Below are 23,798 nucleotides of genomic sequence, written 5' to 3' on the forward strand. Positions count from 1 at the left end.
CTTGACAAAGGATTGCAACTTCCCCATTGCCATTTTACATGACTGAGTTTCCTCTGCTGTGTTTGATTTCATCGCTGCACATCCTCCAGCGCCTCCATCCTCCACCTCCTACATCCTGCTTATCAGGCGTTGTGAAGGCCTGCAGCGCCCAGCGGTCCCCCACGGAGCAGATTCTGTCGGAGCTCATCAATCGCACTTGTCCTCTGCGCGAAACCCCACAAATGTACTTGCGCGCCTGCACAGTTCCCCCTTGAATCTGACCGATACTGTTGCATCTCTTGGTTTGTCTCCAAACCTCTGCAGTAAGACGCATATGAGCAGGTGGTGAAATCTGCCATCTGCAGGTGGAAGTAGATACAGCAGATGCAGCCGTAATAAATCCTCACTTGTGTTAAATGTGTTCAGAAGTGAGCTGTTGGAAGAATGCGATGCATTCAGTTGTGTTTTATTATATACACACGTTTCAGATATTCAAACCCGGTCTTTACAACGTGGATTGTTTTTGTTCTTCCAGGAAGAGGAAGGCGATGAAGTCGCGTGCACAGCCGCAGCGTTATCCAGTCACAGGTTCCCTCCTGGTGCTTATCCGCAGAGTTACAACTCGCGCTACGCCGACACCGCCTACAGCGGCCCGGTTCTGAGAGACGCTCACGAGGAGAACCCCGAGAGCATCCTGGACGACCACGTCCGGCGGGTCATGAAGACCCCCGGCTGCCAGTCGCCGGGCACAGGCCGCCACTCCCCTAAGTCGCGCTCGCCGGACGGCATCCCGGGGCCGAAAGGGGCGGGACTCGGCGCGGCGCCCGGGAAACATCCGTCCAGGCACGGCCCCAAGGGAGACGGCGGCGGCGCAGGCGGTGGCGGCCACCCGCACCACCACAAACACGTGCACCATGGGAAGCCCAAAGAGCAGGCCGAGGCCAGCTTCCCCTGGAGCGCCGAGACGAGTCTGTACGGATCAAAGTCCCGCAGCTACGCAGACGGCATGGGATCCAACCCCGTTGAGCACGCGGGGTACGGGTAAGCTAGCACCAAAGCACTCGTTTTCCTCTGAGGTTTTTTTGCCTTTTTTACCCCCTCACTTGTCTCCCTCCATACAGAAGCAAAGGCGGCACACAGTGCAAAAGGGCGTTCAAAAAAGGGGAGGAAGCGCGGCCTTGTGACGTGCCGGCGCCCCCCGAGGAGATGGAGAAAAACCAGAAGATCCTGTTGTGGCTGATGGAGGGGCAGAAAGAAATGGTTCAGCACAAGAGGAGCCCGTACGGGTCAGTGGCGGTTGACTGATTGAAACCTGATTTAAAAAAAGTTGAATGCTCTTCTTTGCTTAGTTTGATTACCGATATTCCCAAAAAAAAGTCCTGCCTTTACATCCTAGGAGCACCACGGGGTTCAAGAGGACCGCCGGCCACGAGGCCCAGCCGTGGAACACGGTGCAGCCGTCGCACCCTTTCATCCAGGACCCCACCATGCCCCCGAACCCGGCGCCCAGCCCTCTGATCCAGCTGGAGGAGGTGCGCCGGCGGCTCGAGGAGGAGAAGATCAAGTCTGGAACGGTGCAGCCCAAGCAAAGGTACGCGCACGGACATGTCCCATTACTACAGAAATCCATTGAACTTGAGGCGCAGAAGAAGAAGATGAAGATCTGTAGCCCGTGTGCTCCTCACAGCCGGTCTGTGTCTAACTTCTGTTGTTGTCGGGTCCTTCAGGTACGTGATGGAGGTGATCCAGAGGGGTCGCACCGCAGTCCGGCCTGCACTGTTCCCCCCGCTCGGCGCGGTGCCCGCCGTCTCCGACAGCGAGCTCTCCCAACCCGAGTAAGTCCACCGCGTTCCTACCAGTGTCGACCCACTCCACTCCCTCTTCTCATTGCTGGTAGTGTCGTTTCCCACGGCCACTGAAGGAGCCATACAGAAATCTGGATGCAGTTCCTTTCCCTCCCTCCTCTCTGTGTCGGGACATCATGTTGTCTCCCGCTCCAGCCTTGAGTTTGTTTGTAGGTGGCACCTTGTCCAGTTTTTCCTTTTGTGGCAAGTAGTAATTTGCATTTAAAGTGGTTTAAACTGTTGACCTGCAGCCATCTGTGATGTTAACAAGCAGCCAGTGAGAAAAAGAGCTTTTTCAGTGTCCATGTTATTATTCAGAATAACTAGGATCAGACCTGATGCTCTAACATATGGGATCCCTCGCTGGGTATTTCCCTGTGTAGACCAGAAAGAGGATCGCAGAGGAGCGTCGTGGTTTCAGTGTTGGAGCATCAGCCTCTTGATACGTCAGAAACAAGCTTCTGTTTGATGTTTAACTGCCCTCTTCACTGAAGGAGGGAGCAGGGGAGCGGCGTAAGAGGCAGATGAAAGGCAGAGTGTATGCTGAGCAGCCTCCAGTCAGACCTGCTGGGGCCGAGGTTAAGGACCCGGCGCCTGCCTGCTGGACCACGACAGACTGGACCTTTCAGTCTGGTGCACCGGCTCAAATGTCAGGAAAAGAGAGAGCTGAAAGATGAAATGTTTGCTCTGGAAGGAAATGATGTTTAGAGTTGCATTGTGGGCAAAAAGGGGAATTTAGTGTATGAAGGCTTTAACAAAAAGGTCAGATGTTAGACGTAAAGGAAGGATTGTTGTCAGTATGCCTTTTGGTGACAAAGGAGTTTCCCCAAAAATGAACTTTTAGCACAGCAAGTGATGTTTCTGCACATTAATCGACTTTCCAGAAGCAAAAACCAGATGGCGATGTGCGGTTTGTTCACGTTTGCTCAAACGTTCTCGGGCTAAAAACATTCGGGATGGCGAAGGAGAACATTATCTCACCGTGCGCCGCGGCACGCCCGAAGGCTGCTGCTAAGGTCGTCATGCCGGGGCCTCTCTCCCACGCAGAGGAAGCCATGAATACCAGAGCGGATCAGTGACTGATCGTTACCCGCATCAGCAGACCTGCACCGCTGCATCTTAAAGCTTAGAAATACTTCTATATGAAATATATATTGTGCCCTTATTTAGTTTGGCCACAACAGACTGTTTTCTACTGATCTGTGGATGTTTGCTTCGGTTCTCCTCTTCAGTTCATTTGTGCAGTTTCCGCTTGCTCGTCCTCTTGGACCGCTGCTCGCCATGTTCCTTGTTTACGAGTTATTTTAGTTTTCGATCTATACCCGTCGTCCTCACACGGCCTCGGTGTCGTGTCTTTTTTCCGGAAGTGATTATTGGAGGAAGCTGTTTTTTTTTCCTTCACTGGTTAGTCAGCAAGAGGATGTTCGTGCATCCTGTTCCTCTCCTCTGTCGCTGCCTGTAATTGCACATATTGATTCAAGAGGTTGACTTTTAAGCGTGACATGACGTCGTACCTCAGCTGTTCCTCACTCACCACAAGCTTATGCAAACAGCAGCAGGTCTTTCTGCCGCAAGCGACAGCTGCTTGTGAGTGTCAGGAAGGTTTTAAGTTTAGATTCATGGCCAATATGTGAAAGAAAATCCTCTTCACTGTGATGGGTGGACTTTAAAAATGGGTAAATATACTTAAATATCCTCAATAGGTGTCTGTCTTTTTCCCTTTGCAGACACAAAGCCGCTAAAAAGCAGCCGTGTGACAACATCACGGTGGCGTATTACTTCTGCGAGGAGCTGATTCCCTACAGGACGTCGGTCAAAGGGAGGGTCGTCACGCTGGGCCAGTTCAGAGAACTGCTCACCAAGAAGGGAAACTACAGGTGAGGCTTCTGCTGCAGGTTTGTCTGAACGAGAGGACGCATCGCGCCTACAACCTGAAGTTATTCTTCAGTGGTCAGTATGCAGGATTGTCTTGAGATTGTATGTGTAGAATGCAACGTTTAGCAATGTTTGGAGTCCTTAAAGAAGAAAAGAAAATGACAGTGTGATTGAAGGTCCGATTTTACTATTGAGATGTCTGTCATCTTTGAATGGATCCAGTTAAATTGAACTTCTGGAAGGTTAAAGTTCTGCATCTATTTTATGTGACCAAATATATCGGCACGATGAATTATAGCTTGATGTACTTATTAAAATGATGTGTTTATTCCTCAAAGAAAATGCATGCTGTGCTATTACTTCGTGAGTGTTGAAGTGTAGTGTTCATTTACGTTAAACAACCATCTTGCTCTGTAAAAGAAATACTAATTATTCCAAAAAAATCCTTTATTATGCAACTGTTGAATTAAATAAAATGCAGTTGTAAATTTTTTTAAAAGGAAATCCCAAGGTCCCAGCTTTAAAGTTAACTTTACTCCTCTTCATTTTGTCTTTTTTTTCCATTTTTAGATATTATTTCAAGAAGGTAAGCGACGAGTTTGACTGCGGGGTGGTGTTCGAGGAGGTGCGCGAAGACGACGCCGTCCTGCCCATCTTTGAGGAGAAGATTATCGGGAAAGTCGAAAAAATTGATTGAAGGTCAGGTTGAAAGAGGGAGGAGTGAAACGGAGCAGCGACGCGATGGAGAAGAGGAAGTGATGCGAGAGGAGAGGAGATCCGTCCGCCTGGCGGAGGGAGAGTTGAAGAGCAAAGCCGTGGTCGCGATGGACGACTTGACTTGACCGCTGCAGTGACGCCGGACTAGAAGAAGAAGAAAAGAGAGAGAAAGACCTCATTCACTTCTTTGGAGTGTAATGTCGCATCGTAACGTTTACTAGAACAATGAAGGAACAAAAGTGCTACTAAAGCGACATATTTTTGATATGAATCATCAGATTGTTTCTAAAAGTAACCACACTTGTCTTTTTGTTTGTTTTTATATATATATATATATATGTATTGGTAACAGATGTGTACAGTTTGTGTTAAAGGATAACAATATTTTATATCTATTTAAGTATTTAAAAATGCTCATTTTCAATCCAATCGGAGCAGGAGCGACGCCCGCCCCCTTGATGAAGACGATCAAAACCCTTTTTTAGGGCTGAATTTAGCTTCTTTGATTCATTGTAGGAGCCCCTTTAGTGCTTTGAATAATCCAGCTCCAGTACTGTACCACGTGGCATTCAGACCGTCTGCACTTTCATTGAATCAGCCGCCACCGACTCGTCTCAAAAGAGCCAAGCGCGACCTGAAAAGAGGAACCTTGTGTTCGGTGTCTGAGGACGGTTCTCCTTCATGTTCAAACTTTGTGCTGGTGTTTGTTATGAATATAAAGAACACTTTACGGTAGTTATTATTTATTATAGGGCTGTTTTGGTGGGTTGCACGACTGCATTTAGCCGCTGGATCTTTAGTGTGTACTGCATGTGAATGTAGCTGATGGCTATGAGTGTGTACAGAAGAGAATTGGCTATACAAGGAACTTAATTAGATGCAATACTACAGATTTTTTTTCAATAGATATGATTGGAAAGCTTAAGGTGAATATCTATGCAAGTCGGCTCCCCTAATCCAAAAACTGCAAAGGGCTCCTATATTTATTCACTCCGTAAACAAGTTAGGAAGCCGAGTATCGATCTTTTATTTAATCAATTCTAAACGTTTTGGTCCTAGAATAGTAAAATCAATAATTTTTTTTGTTGACAAAGTTTTCCTTTGGGGACAATTTGCGGTTAAAAAAAAAGGTAATAAATCGCAATATATCACAATACTCAATGTATTGCAGTATCACGATAATATCGTATCGGGACTTAAGTATCGGGACGATACCTCTGGTGATTCCCACCCGTAAGACGGCACACATGTTGACTCTTCCTGGCTTTATGGTCTCAGTAAGGTGATGTCACCCTCAGACGGCTTCAGCTGTGCCGTTATTTGCCTTTTCCCACTCAGTCATTTCATCCACATGACCGAGGAGTATTTATCAAAACTCCCACGATGTAAATATTTCATGAGAAGTCAACCCCTACAATATTGTTGCGATATCGAGGAATCTGGTCCGAAATATTAGATTTTCTCCACATCGCCCAGCCCTATTAGCGGCTAATTATAAGAACAGACGGGCTTTTGAAAAGGCCGTGTGATAAATGTCTCTTAATTCAGCCGTTTGTTTAGATTAAAATGAAGTCGAGTTGAGGTCGAGGGCAACGAGCCAAAGGTTGTACAATCATGGCGAGGGCCGTCTGTGGATCAGTGATCTGACCTTTCATTAATTACTCTGTGCCGATGAACATTTATGAGAAGAAAAAAACTATTATTCTGAAGAGGTCGGTTCGCTTGATTTTCTTTTAATTATTTTAAACACTGAATGTCAAAGTCTGGGGTTGAGGTTCATGAATCGACTGGGTTTGTGTTCTTCTCGTGCTCGCCGGGAGAAGGCCGGTGACCGTCAGAGGTTGACGTGTTGGTGCCATGCGGGTCACATAAGGGCTTGTTAAACATCCTGCAAGTGTAGAGGAGGCTAACGCGCTGAAATGGTGAGTTCATCATCTTTACATCTTGTTTTTCTTCATTATATCCGCGGTCCCTAAGACCGACCACCTTGAACCAAGAACACCGCTGAGCTGATGGATCGGTGGAGTCTCACCGCTGCTTCTCGTGTCTGGCAGGAAGCGTTTAGTGCAAGTGATCACGTTACACCAAAGAGAGAATTAAAAAGTAGACGTCGGCCGGCTGTTGAAGTCCACTTTTACATTAATGTCCCTCTTCAGTCTGTGGCAGCGCTTTTTTATTCGGTGGCTTTGTTCATTTAAAAATAAAAAAATCAGTTGCCTGAAAAGAGCAGAATGTTCTTTGCAGTTTTCTGATGCATCTTGTTGGGAACATCCGCTTTGAAAGCGTCGCATTTAGACCTCATTGTCGCTCTAAAAAACATATTTTAGCCATTAGTATTTCCTGTCCACCTCTGTTTGACATCGTAGAACACAACACAAACTGAAATGAAACTAAAAATCCAGCTGAGGAAGAAGGAACATGACATTCAAGGACAACGTGTGTGTGTGTGTGTGTGTGTACCTCCCGTTCCTCTTCACAGCAGGATTCAATGGAAACGCATAAAAAAAGTGTTTTTGTTCTGTATACGAGGCAAAAAGATGGCGGCCTTGAAACCAGAGCGCTGCATCATATGTGCTGTCAGGAACATCTCCTTGAAACGCTGTTTTAAAGCTGCCTTTTCTCTTTTTTTATTTTTATTTCTAACTTAAAATGAGTTTAGCTTTAATATATTTACTGCATTTGCCTCCAGTGGTCCTCCGGTTGTTAAGTTATACGATGTTGAGTACGCGATCAAGTTAAATACTGTAAGTATTATCTTGATTCTCATTGTTTTATTTCTTTTGAAATGCATATAGAATATCAAATCTGTTCTGATTCTTACTGTGAACGCCCCAAAAGTCCCCTTATTTAAGATCAATGAAATGTATATAATACACATCAGAGTGCCTTTATTACTATGCTAATGATGTCTGCCGTGTGACTTTCAGACAGATGTGGGGACATAAATACCGGGGATTTGCTTTATATTTTTTGTGTAGACTTTTTTTTTTTTTTTTCTCGTTAAATGTTTGTCATTATTCCACCTTTTCGATGTAAATATGTACAACCTTAAATGTGTCATCAACCAGCAGCCCAGTCAGCACATGGAGCACCCTGGACCTGTTTCTGTTCACTCACTCGCATGGTTACCTTTTACTAAAGGTACCTGGACAATAAATACATGCAATAAAACCAGCGCTGGAGTCGTGTGATTGAGCTCGAAGTGTTTGTCATTTAGAGCACGGAAGTGTGTGTTTATTACCTTTTTAAATGTACTTGTGTCCATCAGGATGTGAAGTGGGTATTCCTTTAAACACACGTCTGCTGAGTCACCGTCAGGAGACGCTGTGCCGCTGCGTGGGCAGACGTATCCGCAGTGTTTTAAACTGGCTGCTCGAATATTTGCTGTTTGGATTTCCTTCCAGGTGGATTTTGATTTTCTAAAACAATGTAAAATATGCTCAGATTATCAATCTGGGGTCTTTTTGTTGATACACAAGCTCCATTGTATGTACAATGGAGAAAAACTGGTGTGTAATACTGCAAGTATATGAATACAGCAATGCTTTTGTCAGTGTGTCGTAGGCTCGATCGTCAGGCGATACGTTGTGACTTAAACATTTATTGAAGTTACATTCATGGAAATGATTTGCCACTTTACAGGAATCCCAGAATGCTGCAGTGCTGGTTTCAGACTGGAGAGGGCGCTGTTAACTGCTCATATTCAGTGATTGATGCTGTACGAGGAATGAGTTGTGGGTCTGTGTATTCTGACTGCTTCAAACCACGACACTCTCTCTTTCTCTGGCTGTTTACACATTGATCCTCATATTGGAGAAATGATTTCCTGCAAATTACCAGGAATTGTGCCACTTTCACAACCCAACAATGCCCGTTTAGGGCTAATAGGATAATGCAGTGTTGTGTCACTTACTAATCGATGAACGGGCTTGGATAAGCAACGCAACAACATTTTAGTCAATGCCTTCCAGCATCTCGTGGAGTCAAACCAAAGTAATAACCGCGAGAGCGTTCAAGATAAAAATATACATCTTTGAGCTGTCAAGTCCTGGCAGCAGGACACGTGAGGACCGAGCTGCACTGCAGGCGTTGCTTCACACCTCTCAAGGCCACCTGATGCTTGGTCATGTTACTGGATGAGATTCCTCTGTAAATTCAGGACCACACACAAACACACACTCGCCATTAAATCACCCATTGAAGCTGCATCATGTCATTCTGGGGATTATATTGTTAAGTTATAGCGTATACATCGACGGATTGATAACGCTCACGGACGATTACTGCCTCAACAAACAGGCAATGTTTGTGAGGAGATGGTGGCAGTGAGTTGTGTTGTCTCTTCACGGACATCTTACTTGATGCGTAGTAATGCTGAGATCTGTGTTTCTTTGGTAATATGATCTTGGTCATTAATGCTATGAACCCCAATGATTAAAACTCGGGTAGATAATGTATTTTAGAAACTTTCTTTTGTGTTACACTCGCTGAAATTTCATCTTCGACAGCAGGTAGTCAACAAAAACGCTTTGACAAGAACAAACGAAGCCTATCTTTTTGCTGCTGCAGGGCCGTACAGAGCCCGTCCACTCATTTCATTTGCATGCATGTAATGACTGGACGGCCTACCTGCCCGTCTCCCCATCACCCACCTGCATGCACTCTGCATGTGCACTAATGGTGCGTCACTCCAGTCCTCCACAAGCCGCCGGCCTGACAGCTTGTCAGCTCTGACAGCCGTGCTGGCGGTGCAGAGGCCTCACGGGGCGGGATGTCAGCGCTGCCGACCCAGAGACTTCCTCCCCAGGTTTAGCGCCTTTTTACGGAAGCCCATTTTCGCCACAAAAAAAAGGAAAAATAAAAATAATTGGGACCAAAAAAAGAAAGGAAAAAAATTAGGACAATTTTTTTTTTTTTTTTAAATCAACTTTTTTTGTTGTCTTTTTTTTCAAGGCTTTGTAAAAATGTTATTTATTTTTTATTTTTTTGGCACAATTTTTTGAGTAGCAGCACTGGGCTGGTGTTTTTCAGTTGGATCCTAAATGTTACTGACTGCGGCCCTAAAGGACCTGCTGACGCATGGAAAAGCATCACTGATCACTAAATCTACCTTCAGATTTGAAGATAACACGTTTTTTCCTTATGTAGATATTTTCAAAGAAAAATGGCTTCTCGGACATCATTTATTTGTATTTTATCAAAACCTAGAGAGCATCAGTGTGACTGCGCTGCCGGCTCTTGTTTCTCACGAACCAATCACGTCCACGTGTGACTTCAATTGAATCTTCAGCCGCCCTTGAAAAGCAATGATTGCTTCCTCCGAGGTCTCCCCTCAGTGCTCCTATGTGCCGTATATGAGCTTCCATTATTAGCTTTCCTTTGTTGCGTGTTTGTTGAAGTTTCACCGTGCGCCATGAAGTCGCACCTTGTTTCAGAGACAAAGGATTCACATCTGGGTTGAACAAAAAGCCAATTACAACCAGAAAAAAACAGACTTTTCATTTCTTGGAGGTAAGAAATAGACACATTTTATTTTTTTTAATAATGACTGCATTAAATAATCTCAGATCAAAAACATTAATTGCAGTGTTGTTTCCAGGGCAACCACAGCACCAGCGCTGACTTCCAGTTCCTTACATTTCCTCCAACGACGTCTGACTAACAGGCCTCACTTAAACGCTGCCGCATCGCATTTACATTCACAAGAAGAACTCCCACTCTGACCCACGGTGAGTCCTCTAAGTGCAAGAAGTGTGTTTCGGTCCACTTTGTTCTCGCGGCAGCAGAACTGCTCTCATCACGGAGGTTGCGTCGTCTGCTGCTATTGCACAAAGAAGAGACGACACCCAGTGCCTTTTATATAACAGTGTTTTGTCTGCCGCTCCCCATTGTTCGTGCAGCGGTGTTGTTCCTGACTGAATCTCTCTGGAAAGAGCTTTGATGCTTCCTCACCGCCACGCTGACTTCTTTCAACCTCTGGTCACAAGCAGGTTTTAGCAATAAGAGCTTTCGTATGGTGTTGTAAAGCTTTTTTTATTGTGTTGATTCAACGTCTTCTGATACCAGACGTCAAAAGAGAGATGTGGCGAAAGAGGTGCCGATAAAGATCTTTCACGATGTGAAGGTAGAGCCGTCGTTCGCCGGTGTGGGCCGACTGTGGCTCAGTGGTTAGCATGCCCGTCTTTCAATCTCAGTGGTCGAGGTGGTTTAATTAGGCGGTTTGATCCCCGGCTCCGCTTGACCACGTTGTTGTGTGTCCTTGAGCGAGACTCTTAATCCCTAATTGCTCCCCGTTGCTGTGTCCACGATGTATAGAGCAAAAATGTAAGTCGCTTTGGATAAAAGCGTCAGCTAAATGTGAGAATAGAATTTCAATAGAAACCCTTGTTTTCTTGCATGCGGGTTGTTTTGTCATTATGTGTGTGTTCTAAGCAGGTTCATCGTCACCAAATGTTTCATTTGTACTTTTATTTTGACCCACGTGTGAGGCAGATTTTTTTGTACATAATATCTGTAGCTTTGGCTCATGGATGCATTTACTGACCTTCGCAGTGTGAAACTACTACGAAGAGACATAAAATAACTACGACAAAGGGCAAAACAACCCCAAAGACAGAAAACAACCACAACGACACACAAATCCACCACAAACGTATCACAAAGAGACCTAAAACAACCAAAGAGACAAAAGCAAAACAGAGTTTGTGTCTCGCTGCTTTGCAGGGAAGACGGCGGGGCCTCTGAGGCCAGGGGCCCATAAACCACCTGCGTTGGGTTGTTAAATGTAAAATATGATGCTCAAAGCATTGTGTACCTTCAAATGAGCCACTGATGCTTCTCTACCAAAACAAAACACAGTTATCAAGCATGTGAGAGAAATCCACACACGCTGTCAACAGAAATATCCTTCAGTTGATCACGAACAGGCTGCCCGCTGTTCTCTGTGAAGCTTTTTATACTCATTATGGATCACAGCCATGTTTCCTTCTGTTCTCCCCTTAAGGACCGGAGGTAGCTCCACCAGGTGATGGATGTTATTGTCTTAACCCGCCTTCCACCTCTGACCTCTCAGTTATGAACAGATCTCTCGTCTGCATCTGGAGCTCATGTCTTTACGTCCTTTTGTTTGTACAATATCGCCCGTTATTGATCATTTCCACGCCCCGCTGCGCACGGAGGGATCCGACACGGAGAGAACGGCTTAAGTGAAAAGTTTGATCATCACTGTGTACATTTTGTGCGCTTCTTTTACGACAACGCCAGCTTCATTTATTCACCGTGTCTTACTTTAAGTGCAGCGTGGCGCCGTCTCTGCTCTCTCCTCCACCTCCCAGAGATCTCTGTGACCTCTCAAGAGGCCTCTAGACCTCTAGTCCTGCAGAAAACAGAGGCTTGAAGCCTCAATAGATAGATAGATAGATAGATAGATAGATAGATAGATAGATAGATAGATAGATAGATAGATAGATAGAAATCACTACAATCTCACAGCTGAAAATATTTTATTTGGTCATGTATATTACATTGTGTTGCAAAACATTTTCATAAATATCTATTTTTATATATATATATATATATATTCTTAAAATCTACAACAAACAAACAATAATTGGTCAGTGCAAAGGAGGACGTTCTGTCTGGAAATGAGTTTCTCAAGAGGAAAATTGCGTTTCACACAATCTGAGCATAACACTAAAGAAAAGGTTTTTTTGTCTTTTTTACAGCTTTGAGGTAGAAAACAAGCTTACAAAGAAACACAGAGAGAAATATAGATTAGAGATACGAGGATCTGCTTGTAGCATGTAAACTATGATCATCATTTCACATCTTTTACACACACAAAACACACAAAAGACAATCCTTAATTGCTTAAGTGCACTCATTGATAAACGTAATAATAATCATTTAAATATATATTAATTCACACCATAGAGAAACATGCCATGATTACAATCATTGCAAAATACAAGTTAAGCAAGAACACATGACCGGTTTTCTACAACGCGTCTCTCCCCAAGAACGCTTTCATTTTCATCAAAAACTAATTCACTTCTCGCCCGACGAGTTCCACACCTGGTTCTTGAATGCTGGTATGAAACTGAAATATAACTGAACACACAACTTCATGATATTTTTGTTGTTGTTGCGTGTCATAGCGTGACCGTAATTCAAATATTCCAGTCATATCTGGACAAGACAGAACGGCATCTGCATGCAAGAGTCGAAGGAAACGGAGCGAACGGCTCCGGTTAGAAAAAAACCCCACGAACCTCAAGAAGAGACGAGCGACTCAAAGAGCTCGTCGGACTCACGGATGACGATCGGGTTACCGTGAGGGAAAGATGGAGGAGATTATTGTTACTGACCCTCAAATCTACGGTTGAACGTGGTTTTAGAAATGCTGCAGTGTCGTGACGACCTAACGAGGAGGAAAAGCTGTTTCTCCAGACTTCACGAGCAGGTCAATGATCCCGAATCTGACTCAAAAACCTGTTGGAGGTCGAATAGAAAGGGCAAATAGTTCTGACTCACAGTCGCCGACCTTTGAACCTCTTTGGAAAGGGGAAACAAACTGTGACATGATGGGACACATTCGGTTGCTGCTTCTCAAAAAAGTGCTAGAATTATTCTCAAATGCTGGAAAAAAACTCAAATAGTGTAGTGTGGTCGCGTTTATGGAAACCTTTTAAGCAGAAGTGGAATATAATATTCACAACTAAGGCGTATCATCACCTGACACGAAGAATTGTTGTGTTTTGTGTGTCCGTTAGCTTAGCTTGAGCCCTTTTATATTTACATTTGGAGCTGCTCCGCTTCACAGAGAGATCACAAGATGCCGGCCTACTTCAAAATTGTTGCTATCGACTGGTATGATAAGTTGCGAAACAGAGGGCAGGCAGAGTTGTTGTTTTTTTCTCAGCGGTTTGTGCGCTGGTCCTGCCTGAAGGCCGAGCTCTCCGACACCGCTGGAAAGCTAGCGTTGAGCTGAGATCCCCGCGAGATGAGACAATCCTACACACTTTTAAACAAACACCAAGCTTCAGGCGCACAGTTAAGGCAAATGGTGGAAACGGAGACATTTTCATTCTTTCGCGAATATGAGCAAACTAACATGAGTGTGTATCTGTTCGTGGAACGTTATGGGAGGAAAATATCTGACAAAGATGCTGTGGACTCACTCTATTGGCTGTATTCTTATTTATCTGCGTGAATATGTTTCAATTGATCTCCTTTTCCGCCACCAACACTGTGACAGCCGTGGCTGGTGATTCAACACGTTTCTCGCCGCCATATTATTCCTGCACATACGGCAAATACGGCAGCGACGACTGCGCGAACATTGCTCGAATCGCTCGTCAAGTCTGCTGCCGCCGAAAGGGCAGATTCAGCGTCACCGTGGCCTCCCTCGGCTCCCCGATCCGCCGGTTGATCATCTCGCACTCGTTCTGCCGCACGTTCTCCTCGTTCATCTGCGACACCTCCGTGGACGCCGCCTCGAACCCGGGCACGGTGTTGGCCACGTGGACCACGTGCACCTTGTTCCTCCCGTTTTTGCTCAGGATGCAGCTGAACACTTTCTTGAAGCCCTTGCGAAAGTGCTTGGACACCAGGGCGTACACGATGGGGTTGACGCAGGAGTTGGCGTAGGCCATGCAGTGGGAGAGCAGCCGGAAGGCGTACGTGGTCTGGTTGAACGGGAAGTCCCCGTACAGGTAGCACAGGATCACCACGTGGTACGGCAGCCAGCAGATGCAGAAGAGCACCGTGACGATGATGATCATCTTGGTGACTTTGCGCTTGGCCCTCTTGGACTCCGACATGCCGTCCAGGGGGTCCACGGCCGTCCACAGGTACTTGATGGTGCGGGTGTACGAGAGGCTCACGATCAGCACGGGGATGACGTAGCCGAACAGGAAGGTGCACGTGTCCAGCACCTTCCGGTTCTGCTCCTCCCAGCCGGGGATGCACACGGTGCTGTTGGCGTAGTCGATCAGGTCGTAGTAGCTGAGGTAAGGGCCGGCGAAGACCAGGGAGAGGCCCCAGATGACGACCATGGCCACCACGGCGTTGCACGGAGTCCGTAGCTCTCGGGAGCGCAGCGGGTAGCGGATGGCCAGGTACCTTCGAAGAGAGAAGACATGACACCGTGACATGTGGTCCAACGCTCGCGGACGTGACGCCTGCAGGCTGAGAGAGAGCTTCGTGGTAAAACTTTGCTTTAACAACGTGTACTTACACAACGCTGGAACTATTATGAAGGAAGCTAAAAAGTTGAATAGTTTTCTAAGTTAGTAATCAGTTAGTTAGCGCAGTGAAACCAGAAGCGCACGATGACAGTACGCTTGTTACGAGCATTAAAAAGTCTGCTATGTGCGCTTGTGATAATGATTTGTACAGTTGTTCTGTTGTTGCGTTACATTGTTAGGTTTTTATTTTAAAAAATATTTGTTCATTTCGATCTTTTTTTAACCTTAACCAAGTAGATTTATTGCCTAAACCTTACCAATAGTTTAACAACTTTAACCACGTTGCATGGTGCGTTTTTTGCACGAGTGACGCGAGGCTGATATGAAATGTATTTATGAATCTTATTTTTGTTTCGGACACGTCGACATTCAACGGATCCTGTTGTTTGCTGTGACGGACAATGACAAAAAAAATGAGAGAGAGAGAGAGGGAGAGGGAGACGGAGAGAGAGAGAGAGAGAGACGAATTTTATTAATGAGACACTAAAATCTGATTGTGTGTCAATCAATAAAAAGAGGATCCGATTTTTAATTTGGGATAAATGAAGCTGAGGCCAAATGTTGCTCAGCTGGCACATTATGAATGAAATGTGACGTCAGAGGCAGAGGGCGTTGTGAGGGGAAGACATCGTGACAATTGATTTTGGTTTTACTCCCCCATTAGTTTGATTTTATGAAAGGAATATCCACTGAGGAAGCCGCCACCTCCACACACTCTCACACCGAGAGCTCCTGTGTGTGTTGGAAGATAATCAGTCACAACACAAGCCGTTTGTGGGTTTTATTGAATAAAAAAACACCTCGGGGGAAATAAGTCAAACTTTCCTGTAATAACCACAGAAAGGTTTTTGCAGGATGGATTTTCAATAGGATCGCAGGGTGAAAACCAGCACAGAACACGACTGCGCTCTTCATGTCGCTGAGCGGGTCGGCAACAAAGGAGCGAATCCCGCCACGCGTCACATGGCGTCGTGAAGAAAGAGCCCGATGTTTTTTCATGGCACTGATCTCTTTCAATATTCTGACTCCACGCTGCGTCTTCACACAGGACCGCCGTGGTTATCGCCTCCTCGTCACCTGGTTTGTTCCTCTTGAACATGCACAGCCGTGTTTCCCATTATGAACACGCTGCTTCATGAGCTCGGGCTCCCTGAGGGACCAGGGGGAGTATTTGAGGGCGCTTGCAGCTTCTCTGTTTTCCAAAAAGCAAGGATTCGAGGCGAAGCCGCGCGGCCATGACGTCTCCGTCTGCATTTACAGGACACTTCAGCTGGCTCTGGAGAGTCACAGGCATCAGCCTTTAGTGTCTGAAACCTGACTGAAATGGAGCCAAAGACACTTCACATTCAACATGAAAGGGGGAAAAAAAAGCACACGGCGGCCCGGTGACTTGGACAAGTGCAGGCACTCAGACGTTATGTTTGACGTACACGAAGGCACGAGCCAATGAACCGTCTGTCAACGTTTGACAAGAAGCTTTGCTTTTACTGCTTTGAGAGAGCCGCCAATTATCAGAGGACAATTAAAATGTAGAAAAGCAGACTGGTAAACATCTGTTATGATACGAAATACTGACTCACCACGATGAAATTGAGCCATGGCTGAATTTCAAATTATCCCCGTATTACACAAAGTACTGGCTCAATCCAGATGCTATCTTCTTCTCAAATGTATCACTGAGTGATTATATTGGATTTTTTTTCCAAACATATAAGACGTGTAACTGCAGCCTCAACAGATGTTTGTTTCCACAACAACAAATCTAGAAATTGACTTTAACATTTATGGAAATTGGAAGCAGAAATTATACATTAACTTGCGTTACCTCAGTTAATTCAAGTATTGGTGCAAATTAACTGGATGATTAGAAGCTATACTGGCAAACTGTTTGGCTTTATATTGAATCATTTTCACATGGGATATCTCTCTGGCATAAAATCACAGTAAACATGTGATCTGCCTTTGGGCGGCTCACTGTAGCGGCAAATATTTCCCATTAAAAGTGTGTAGGTGTGTGTGTGTGCTGCTGTTCATTCAGGCTGAACTGTGATTGTATTCCTGCAGGGGATTCCTGGTCGAAAGTGTAACTCCAAGCTGCTGCCTTTTTTTTTTTTAAACTGGTTACACAGAAACTGAGGAGGAAGACAGCGGAAATCCATTAACATCGCGACCCGGTTGTCCCTGCTCTCTTCCCGTCCGCATGAGGAGGAAACGTCTCGCTGGCAGGCTAAAAAAAATCTATTGAACTCTTTAAATTGTTAATATAGCCAGCGCAAGCACAGGGTGTCAGCTGCAGAGGGCGGCTGCACACGGCTATGTCCATATTGACTGAGCTGACAATGTTGCCCGACAGATAATGACGGCTGAGCGCTCGCCCTGCGAGGGATGTCGTTTTAATTAAGGATAATGCATAATTTTCTCATAAAATGGTTGATTACAGATGCAGCATCTAAGTGTTATGTGTCTCTGACATCGCTGTGTACCTCCGGGGTCTTGCTGTTCTTGAGATTTAGAATCGTTGACACAAAGTGTGACATTTAATTAAAATTCAAACTGCCTTGATTCATCTTTTTTTCAAAGGTTTTATCCTTTTCATTGTCATTTAGAACAGGTTTTTACTGATTCAAGGACATGGTCTTTTGTAGGAATTCTTTCATAGATTATGTGTCTTTAGTACTTCTGTCAGATCGAGTGACAGTTTGAGACATAACTTGCAAAGGCAGTAACAAACATCGAGAACCAGCAAGCGAACAAACAGTTTGAAGATGTAACCTTGGGCTTCAGGAACATGTGATTGCGTTGCATTTAGACTAAACAATGAATTGGTTAATTGCAAAAATCTTGAACAGATCATTACATTTCAATTAGCTGAGGCTTTTATCCAAAGCAACTTACAATAAGTGCGTTCAACCATGAGTGCAAACTCAGAACAACAAGAACCAAGAAAGTACAAATTCTTCAAGAAGGCCAAACTACAAAGTCTTTTAAGTAAGAGCTATTTGAGTGCTACTAAAGTACTACTTTCTTTATTCAAGGTATGAGAAGATGTGTTTTTAGTTTGTAGAGACTTTCTCCAGATCAGTTGATACTGGAAATAAGCGTTTCTGTAGTTGCAGCTCAAGTAGTAACAACCTCTTGAAACAGGAAGAAAAGGGCTTCATGGGAAATGCAACAATCACGCCTCTGTTCTCCTATTTGTTTACAATAATTATGTCGAGGTAATTTGAAAGTGGACATTTCAAATGTCACAAATAGCCTGATGTGTAGGTGGATATGATTACAACACAACGTATTTATTGTGTTTTATGTGCTGCAGTCTGTTTTCGTGCATGATTCAATACTGCCTCGTGTGGGATCAACATTGACGTACCTGTCCACAGAGACAGCAGCGAGTGTGAAGCTGCTGGCGTACATGGTGAGGTTGATGAAGAAGTGGACCACTTTGCACATGAAGGAGCCGAACACCCAGCCCTCCAGGGAGTAGATGGTGGCTTGGAAAGGAACGCAGAAGATGATGAAGAAGAAGTCGGCCACGCTCAGGTTGAGTATGAAGAGGTTGGTGGTGTTGTATCCCACCTGGCCGCTCCGCAGCAGCACGGCGAGCACCAGGCTGTTGCCGATGGTGCCCAGCAGGAAGATGAGCGAGAAGACCACCGACACGATCACACTGGTCGGGTTCAGCTGGTAGCTTTCAGATACGTTGCCCAGCCCTCCTGGCCTGCTGAAATCCTCAAAGTCAGACATTTCTGAAATCGGAAATTGGAGAATTCATAATCACTATCTTAGAGGTTATGATTGTTTTACCGAGTCTTCCCGGTGGACATTTTCCATCACATAAACTGACAGTACTGATGTGCAATCACATTTCCATTAACACCCAGCACCATTCCTCATAAAGGTGCTTAATTATATATTTAGAACATTAATATAGCAAAGCAAACAACCATTTGCTCTGTTCAAATATATTGGAGTAATGTCTTCCTGAGCGGAGAATACAATTATTCTCTCTCTACGTTTGTTGTAATACGAGCTTCTTCTCACTTTTTTTCGTCCGTGCTTGACTTTGAGTGCCTGTCAGTGCATGAGAGACGCTCCTCTCGCTAGCTTGGCGCTAATAGGGCGTTAATGGCCGGTACTGCTGTCCCAACCAACGCTGTGATCACGGAGGCGTCTCTCCCACCCTGCGGTTCCACCTCAGGTAAGCACCGTTAGCGCTGTTAGCGCCGTTAGCTGCTTATCGAGAGCTGTATGACAAGCTAATCAAAGCGTAGCTTCAGCTAGCTCTGACCAGGGTCTGACAACTCTCCGATTCAGATTTCCCTCGTGGTTTTGTGGATTCGGAGCTGGTCGTGGTTAAACGTTGTGTAACAATACTCGCGAGTTTAAAAGGAAATACCTTTCTAAAACATTGTGTTTCTTCGCTATAATCTGTAGAGCTAACATTAGCAGAGTACGTTAGCACTTACTTGCTACGCTAGATACCGAAGGTATACTGAAAGTATACATATGCTGTTTTTTTTTTCACGATTGTACAAATGAAAACATTTTTATTGTCTTCTGTCTCAATTGCCGAAATTGTTGTTTTTTTTTACATCATACTACGTAATACTTGTTTAATGAATTCAGTTAGTGACAGTGTGGGCTCCATGGTAACTCTTGAAGCTGGACGAAGTAGCAGCAGGGGGCGGGCTTACTGAAGGCTTACTTTCTTATAGCGATCCTTTGAAGACTGTGCTCATGCACTTCTCGTTAATATTGATGCAATGACAAAAGAGCGCTCTCAGAAGAGGTTTAATGATGAGTCTTTGCAACTTTTAGAATCATACTAAAAAGGTTGACAAGCCCGCATGCACCAGAAGATCTCTTTATCCAATTAGTCCCCAGTGGAAGAATGTCACGCATATGATTAAGAGAGCGAGAGGCGGTTTTTAATTGGCTGGTGACGTGTTGTCCAGTGTGTCCAGGGAATATTTACGCTGTTTATTCCAAAAATAAGGTTGCAAAATAAATCTACATGGAGCTGTTACCAGCCTAAATTAAATAGTAACGCTACATTCACACTTTGCATTACGGCTTCTATTATTAATTTATTTTCACAGTAACACGGTGAGAAAAGAGAATCCCATCTAAGGTGAAGGTTGTATGTTTTCTGCCATTAAGTCATGTAATACATCCACACAGATTTGTTGAAGATTTTCAGGTAAGTGGGCTGAACAATGGGCCTCCTCTCCTCTCTAATTCAACAAAATTGTGTCTTAAACCCAGAGCTGTCTGAGTGCAGTACTCTGCTCGATTCACTCTCTCTAAACACAAGAAGAGCAGCAGTCCATTTCAGCTGGGGGATCTTTGCTTTCAGCCAGAAAAACATTCCCCATTCACGGTAAGCAGGGACTTAACTGCAATTTCTGACCAGTAATTGCACCACATTGAAGCTTCTGACGTGTTGCAGTTTTTGTAAAAGCCGGCGCTCTCAGGATGGAGAGTCGTTCAAAATTGAGGCTTGAGAGTAAAGAGAGGCTCTTGATGGTGAAGACGACGAGCTTCAGTGGAGAAAATCACACACGAACTTGATGTCTCCAAACATTTTGATTTAATCCCATCTATCCGGCAAAGGGTTCAATCGGGATGAAATGCAAACTATGTTTAAAGAGCAACTGGGACTACAATCCCTGTGTGGTTGGTCAGTGTGCTGTGTGTTAAGAATTGCGTGACATAGTAAATCTGAACATTACATTTTTTTACTTCCTGTCTTTGTGTGTTTTCCCGCCTTTTCGATTGATTAGTTTCACCTATCCCTAATTAGCCCTGCACTCGTCTCACCTATTGCCACCAATTAGGCTTTCACTATTTATACCACCCCCTGTTCGTTTGTTGCTATGCAGTCTGTTGGCCTGTTTCCTGCCTCCGTTTAGGCCGCTGAACATCGAAGACCATTTGTGCAACCCTGTCCTCTACCATTAGCTTCCCAAAAAACTAAGCTGCACTCTCAATGATGTTTGGAGGGAAACGTTTATCCTCCCGACCTCACAGTTTAAAACGTGATCAACGTTGTATATTGAAACTAAACAACAACAAAAAAGACAAAATTAGTCATGTTTTGGCTTCAAATTGCTATACATTTGAAACCACACAGGATATCAATAGTCTCCTGGGTCCTCCAGCACCATGACCTCCTCCTTGCATGAACTTCCGTGGACACAGGAACTTATTTGTGATATGTCAAAAACCCTTAAAACGTTATTCACAATGCAGTTTCTTTGTTTGGGTGGTCCTTCCAGTCTGTTCCGCTACCTGCCCTAAGACATCACCACTATGTTATTTTACTGCAATTCTTTCTTTGAGGTTGTGAAGAGCACACCTGAAATTACAATACTTATTGAAAAATGTTGGAGGCAACGATGGGCAGCGTGTATCTGACTCCAGTGTGTTTTAATCAGTTCTTCATGCTGATTTCTGTAAAACAAAATCGAGGGAATTCCCATTTTTCTGCCATTCAGCCTTCCAAGCGACGCGTGTTCATTCATCGCTGACAGCTCCTGAATGGACTCTCTCCTGTAGAGAAGAAACTCCCCGTCACATCACCTTCAAACAAGCGCCTTCATTTCGAAAATGTCAGTGTTGCCCGAGCCTTTTCATGTGGAAACAAAACCCAAATTGAGCGGCAGTAGAGAACGTGGAACCAATTCTGTTAGATTCCTTGTTAACTTCACATAATTGATGTTGTACTGGCAATTTCATGTGATGAAAAATGGAAACAACCCACATCCTTGATAATGCCAAATGCCAAGATAAGGCTACAACCATAATAAAGCAGACTAAAAATGAATTTTTCAAGGAATCACCCTAAAGCAAGAATGGAGCTTGATCTGAAGTGAATATGCATGAATGAAGGTTGCTGATTACCCCACCGAAATTAACAGACTGGCTTTTCAGATGAAAGACGTGCCGCATCGTTATGTAATGCCCGATCACACATCTGTGGCAGAACAAATGCGATCATTTACAAAAGTCATGGAGCCGGATTGTCAAAGCACTGAGACGCTCGCACTGCAGCAACGCAACTTGTTGATGAACAGAGTCAATGTTATTTCGTCTGTGTCGACGAGACGTCTTCTGATGGTGAAGAAATCAATCACAGAAGTGTTGTCTTTCCACGGCAGTAAAGCAAAATCACAGGAAACTGATATGCTCTAAATACGGACCATTACCCACTGATATCTTGTGAGAATATTTTAGAGCTTCCTCTGGCTTTCATACTCCGATCTCAGCAATAACCAGCGTCAAATGAATTATTAAACATTATTAAACTTTCAACGCCCTTTGAGTGTGATGCCAATCTATCTCCAGAATCACAATCAGGACTGCGAGCAAAATGAAGAGGATGCACTGATTACAGGCAAAGGAATGACACTTGAAATGGAGATTGAAGGAACGTGTTTTTTTAAACCTCATAAAGACGGTATATAGGTATCTCCGGCTGGTCGGGGGCTGCAGAGAATTGTTCCTCATAGAGTCAATGCCTGACTTCAGCAGCCTCTTTCACGGTGAGGCTCGTTCCCTATTATCCCCACATGGAAAAGACAATATGGGCTGGCATCCGTGCATCCGACTGCGGTGGGATATCAGAGCTTTGACTCAGACGAGAACATGTGCAATGAGTCTCAGGGGGGATCAATGCAAACAGGAGCTTCAAGCTGGTCGCAGAGTGTGTGGGACTTTCGGCTGAGCTCGGTGTGACTGAGTTTTTGCAATTATTGTTCAATGAAAAGTGAAAACAGAAGAGCAAAAGATGAGGAGGAAGAGGAGAAGGACGAGGAGAAGGAGGAGGAGGAGGACGAGGAGGAGGGGGATGATGGGGACGAAGCACAACCCAAACCAGACTGTGGGAAAACACCTTCATTCTCTCAGGAGAGTCTTCAGCATTAAAAGAAATGATGAGCAGGAACACACAGCACATTTACATCCCCATATGTTGCATGTTATCAATAAGAGGCAGAGCTAAAATAAGTCACATGATATCAAAAGGCAGATGTTGACACAGATTTTAAAAAAATAAATAACTTTAGATATCAGCGGAGCAACTTCAACATCTGCATCTTGTGATCAAATGATTCAAAAGAGGATGCTGATTGTGTGCCATGAATGTGAAATGCAAAGGCTCTCTCCCAGCATTTGCATTCTGCTCCAGCAGCAGAATCAGCATGCAGCTCATGGCAGATGCAGGATGATAAACGTACTTGTGCTGATGATGGGTGGACAGCATCCGCAGCTTCCTCTCAGATTAAGAACGAGCCTCCCAGCAGACCCGCTTCCTCGCTCATGCTCTCTCCGCCGAAGCCTCTGTTCTCCCTGTGTACGTCGCTATCTGGCCGCGTTGCTGGTATCTTACTCTTTCTCCGCCTCCCCCCCCCCCCTTCCCCTTCTCCAACCCAACCTCTCTCCCCCTCGTGAGGACTCCTCCGCCACAATCATTTGAATGTTCACTCTTCACTGCAGAGCCGGATTGCAGAGCGGAGGTATGGAGGGAGGCTGCAGCGCCCCGGCGGTCTGCTCACAATCAGAGCATCGTCAATGAGGTTGAGCACATACACCCAAGTCAGTCTAAACACGAGACCGTGACCTTTTTTTTTGCATTCGCATTAATCCTCACAGCTCGGCATGAAGGGAGTCCGTCTGCTGAGAGGGAACACATTTTAATTTAGCCATTTAATTCAGGGACAAAAGAGAAATACTGTGTGGCATTGTTGGAGCTGCAATCCTAAGCATGTCATTTATTTACTAACCCCCAAGTCTAACTTTTAGCATCAGATTCATTACTTCAGGTATTTTACTGTGTTAAAAACTACTTTTCATATTTACGTGCAAAGCTGAACACGCGGTTTGGGTAACAAATCGTGTGCTTCAGGCGATGTCGAAGGTGCATTTTAATTCATGACCACGGTGTCAATAACACAACCTCAAGCTAAAAATACACGTCTAATAGTTCAGGGATCTCAGTGGTAAACAGCTGTTGAGGGATTAGAGACAGTTTTATGATAATTGAACAGTTTTGGCCAACGGGAAAGGTTATTATGAAATACTTGAATGAAAGTCAACAGTTAACAGCAGATTACTGAATGCATTATTTTCTTTTTTT

The 23,798-nt window shown here is 44.7% G+C and overlaps 2 protein-coding genes across 5 annotated transcripts in view; one reads left to right on the forward strand and one right to left on the reverse strand.

Moving 5' to 3' along the window:
• Positions 1-7,589, forward strand: part of axin1 (axin 1) — a 29,242-nt gene extending 21,653 nt beyond the window's left edge. For all 4 annotated transcript variants that reach the window (XM_068578753.1, XM_068578754.1, XM_068578755.1 and 1 more), the window contains 6 exons: positions 515-1,020; positions 1,101-1,265; positions 1,376-1,570; positions 1,707-1,814; positions 3,551-3,700; positions 4,269-7,589. In XM_068578753.1, the coding sequence (XP_068434854.1) occupies positions 515-1,020; positions 1,101-1,265; positions 1,376-1,570; positions 1,707-1,814; positions 3,551-3,700; positions 4,269-4,395 (1,251 nt within the window). In that variant the 3' untranslated portion in view covers positions 4,396-7,589. The remainder of the gene's footprint in view (positions 1-514; positions 1,021-1,100; positions 1,266-1,375; positions 1,571-1,706; positions 1,815-3,550; positions 3,701-4,268) is intronic.
• Positions 7,590-13,286: 5,697 nt separating this feature from the next.
• On the reverse strand, positions 13,287-23,006 carry galr2b (galanin receptor 2b). The gene is made up of 3 exons (XM_068578779.1): positions 22,900-23,006; positions 18,033-18,408; positions 13,287-14,537 (listed from the first exon to the last, which is right to left on the reverse strand). Exons 2-3 carry the CDS (start codon positions 18,404-18,406, stop codon positions 13,772-13,774), a joined length of 1,140 nt encoding a protein of 379 aa, XP_068434880.1. The 5' UTR covers positions 18,407-18,408; positions 22,900-23,006; the 3' UTR covers positions 13,287-13,771.
• Positions 23,007-23,798: the final 792 nt, after the last annotated feature.

Source organism: Clinocottus analis, unplaced genomic scaffold (assembly GCF_023055335.1).
Source record: "Clinocottus analis isolate CAN_PGR_092001 unplaced genomic scaffold, fCliAna1.0.p SCAF_16, whole genome shotgun sequence".
Classification (NCBI taxonomy): domain Eukaryota; kingdom Metazoa; phylum Chordata; class Actinopteri; order Perciformes; family Cottidae; genus Clinocottus; species Clinocottus analis.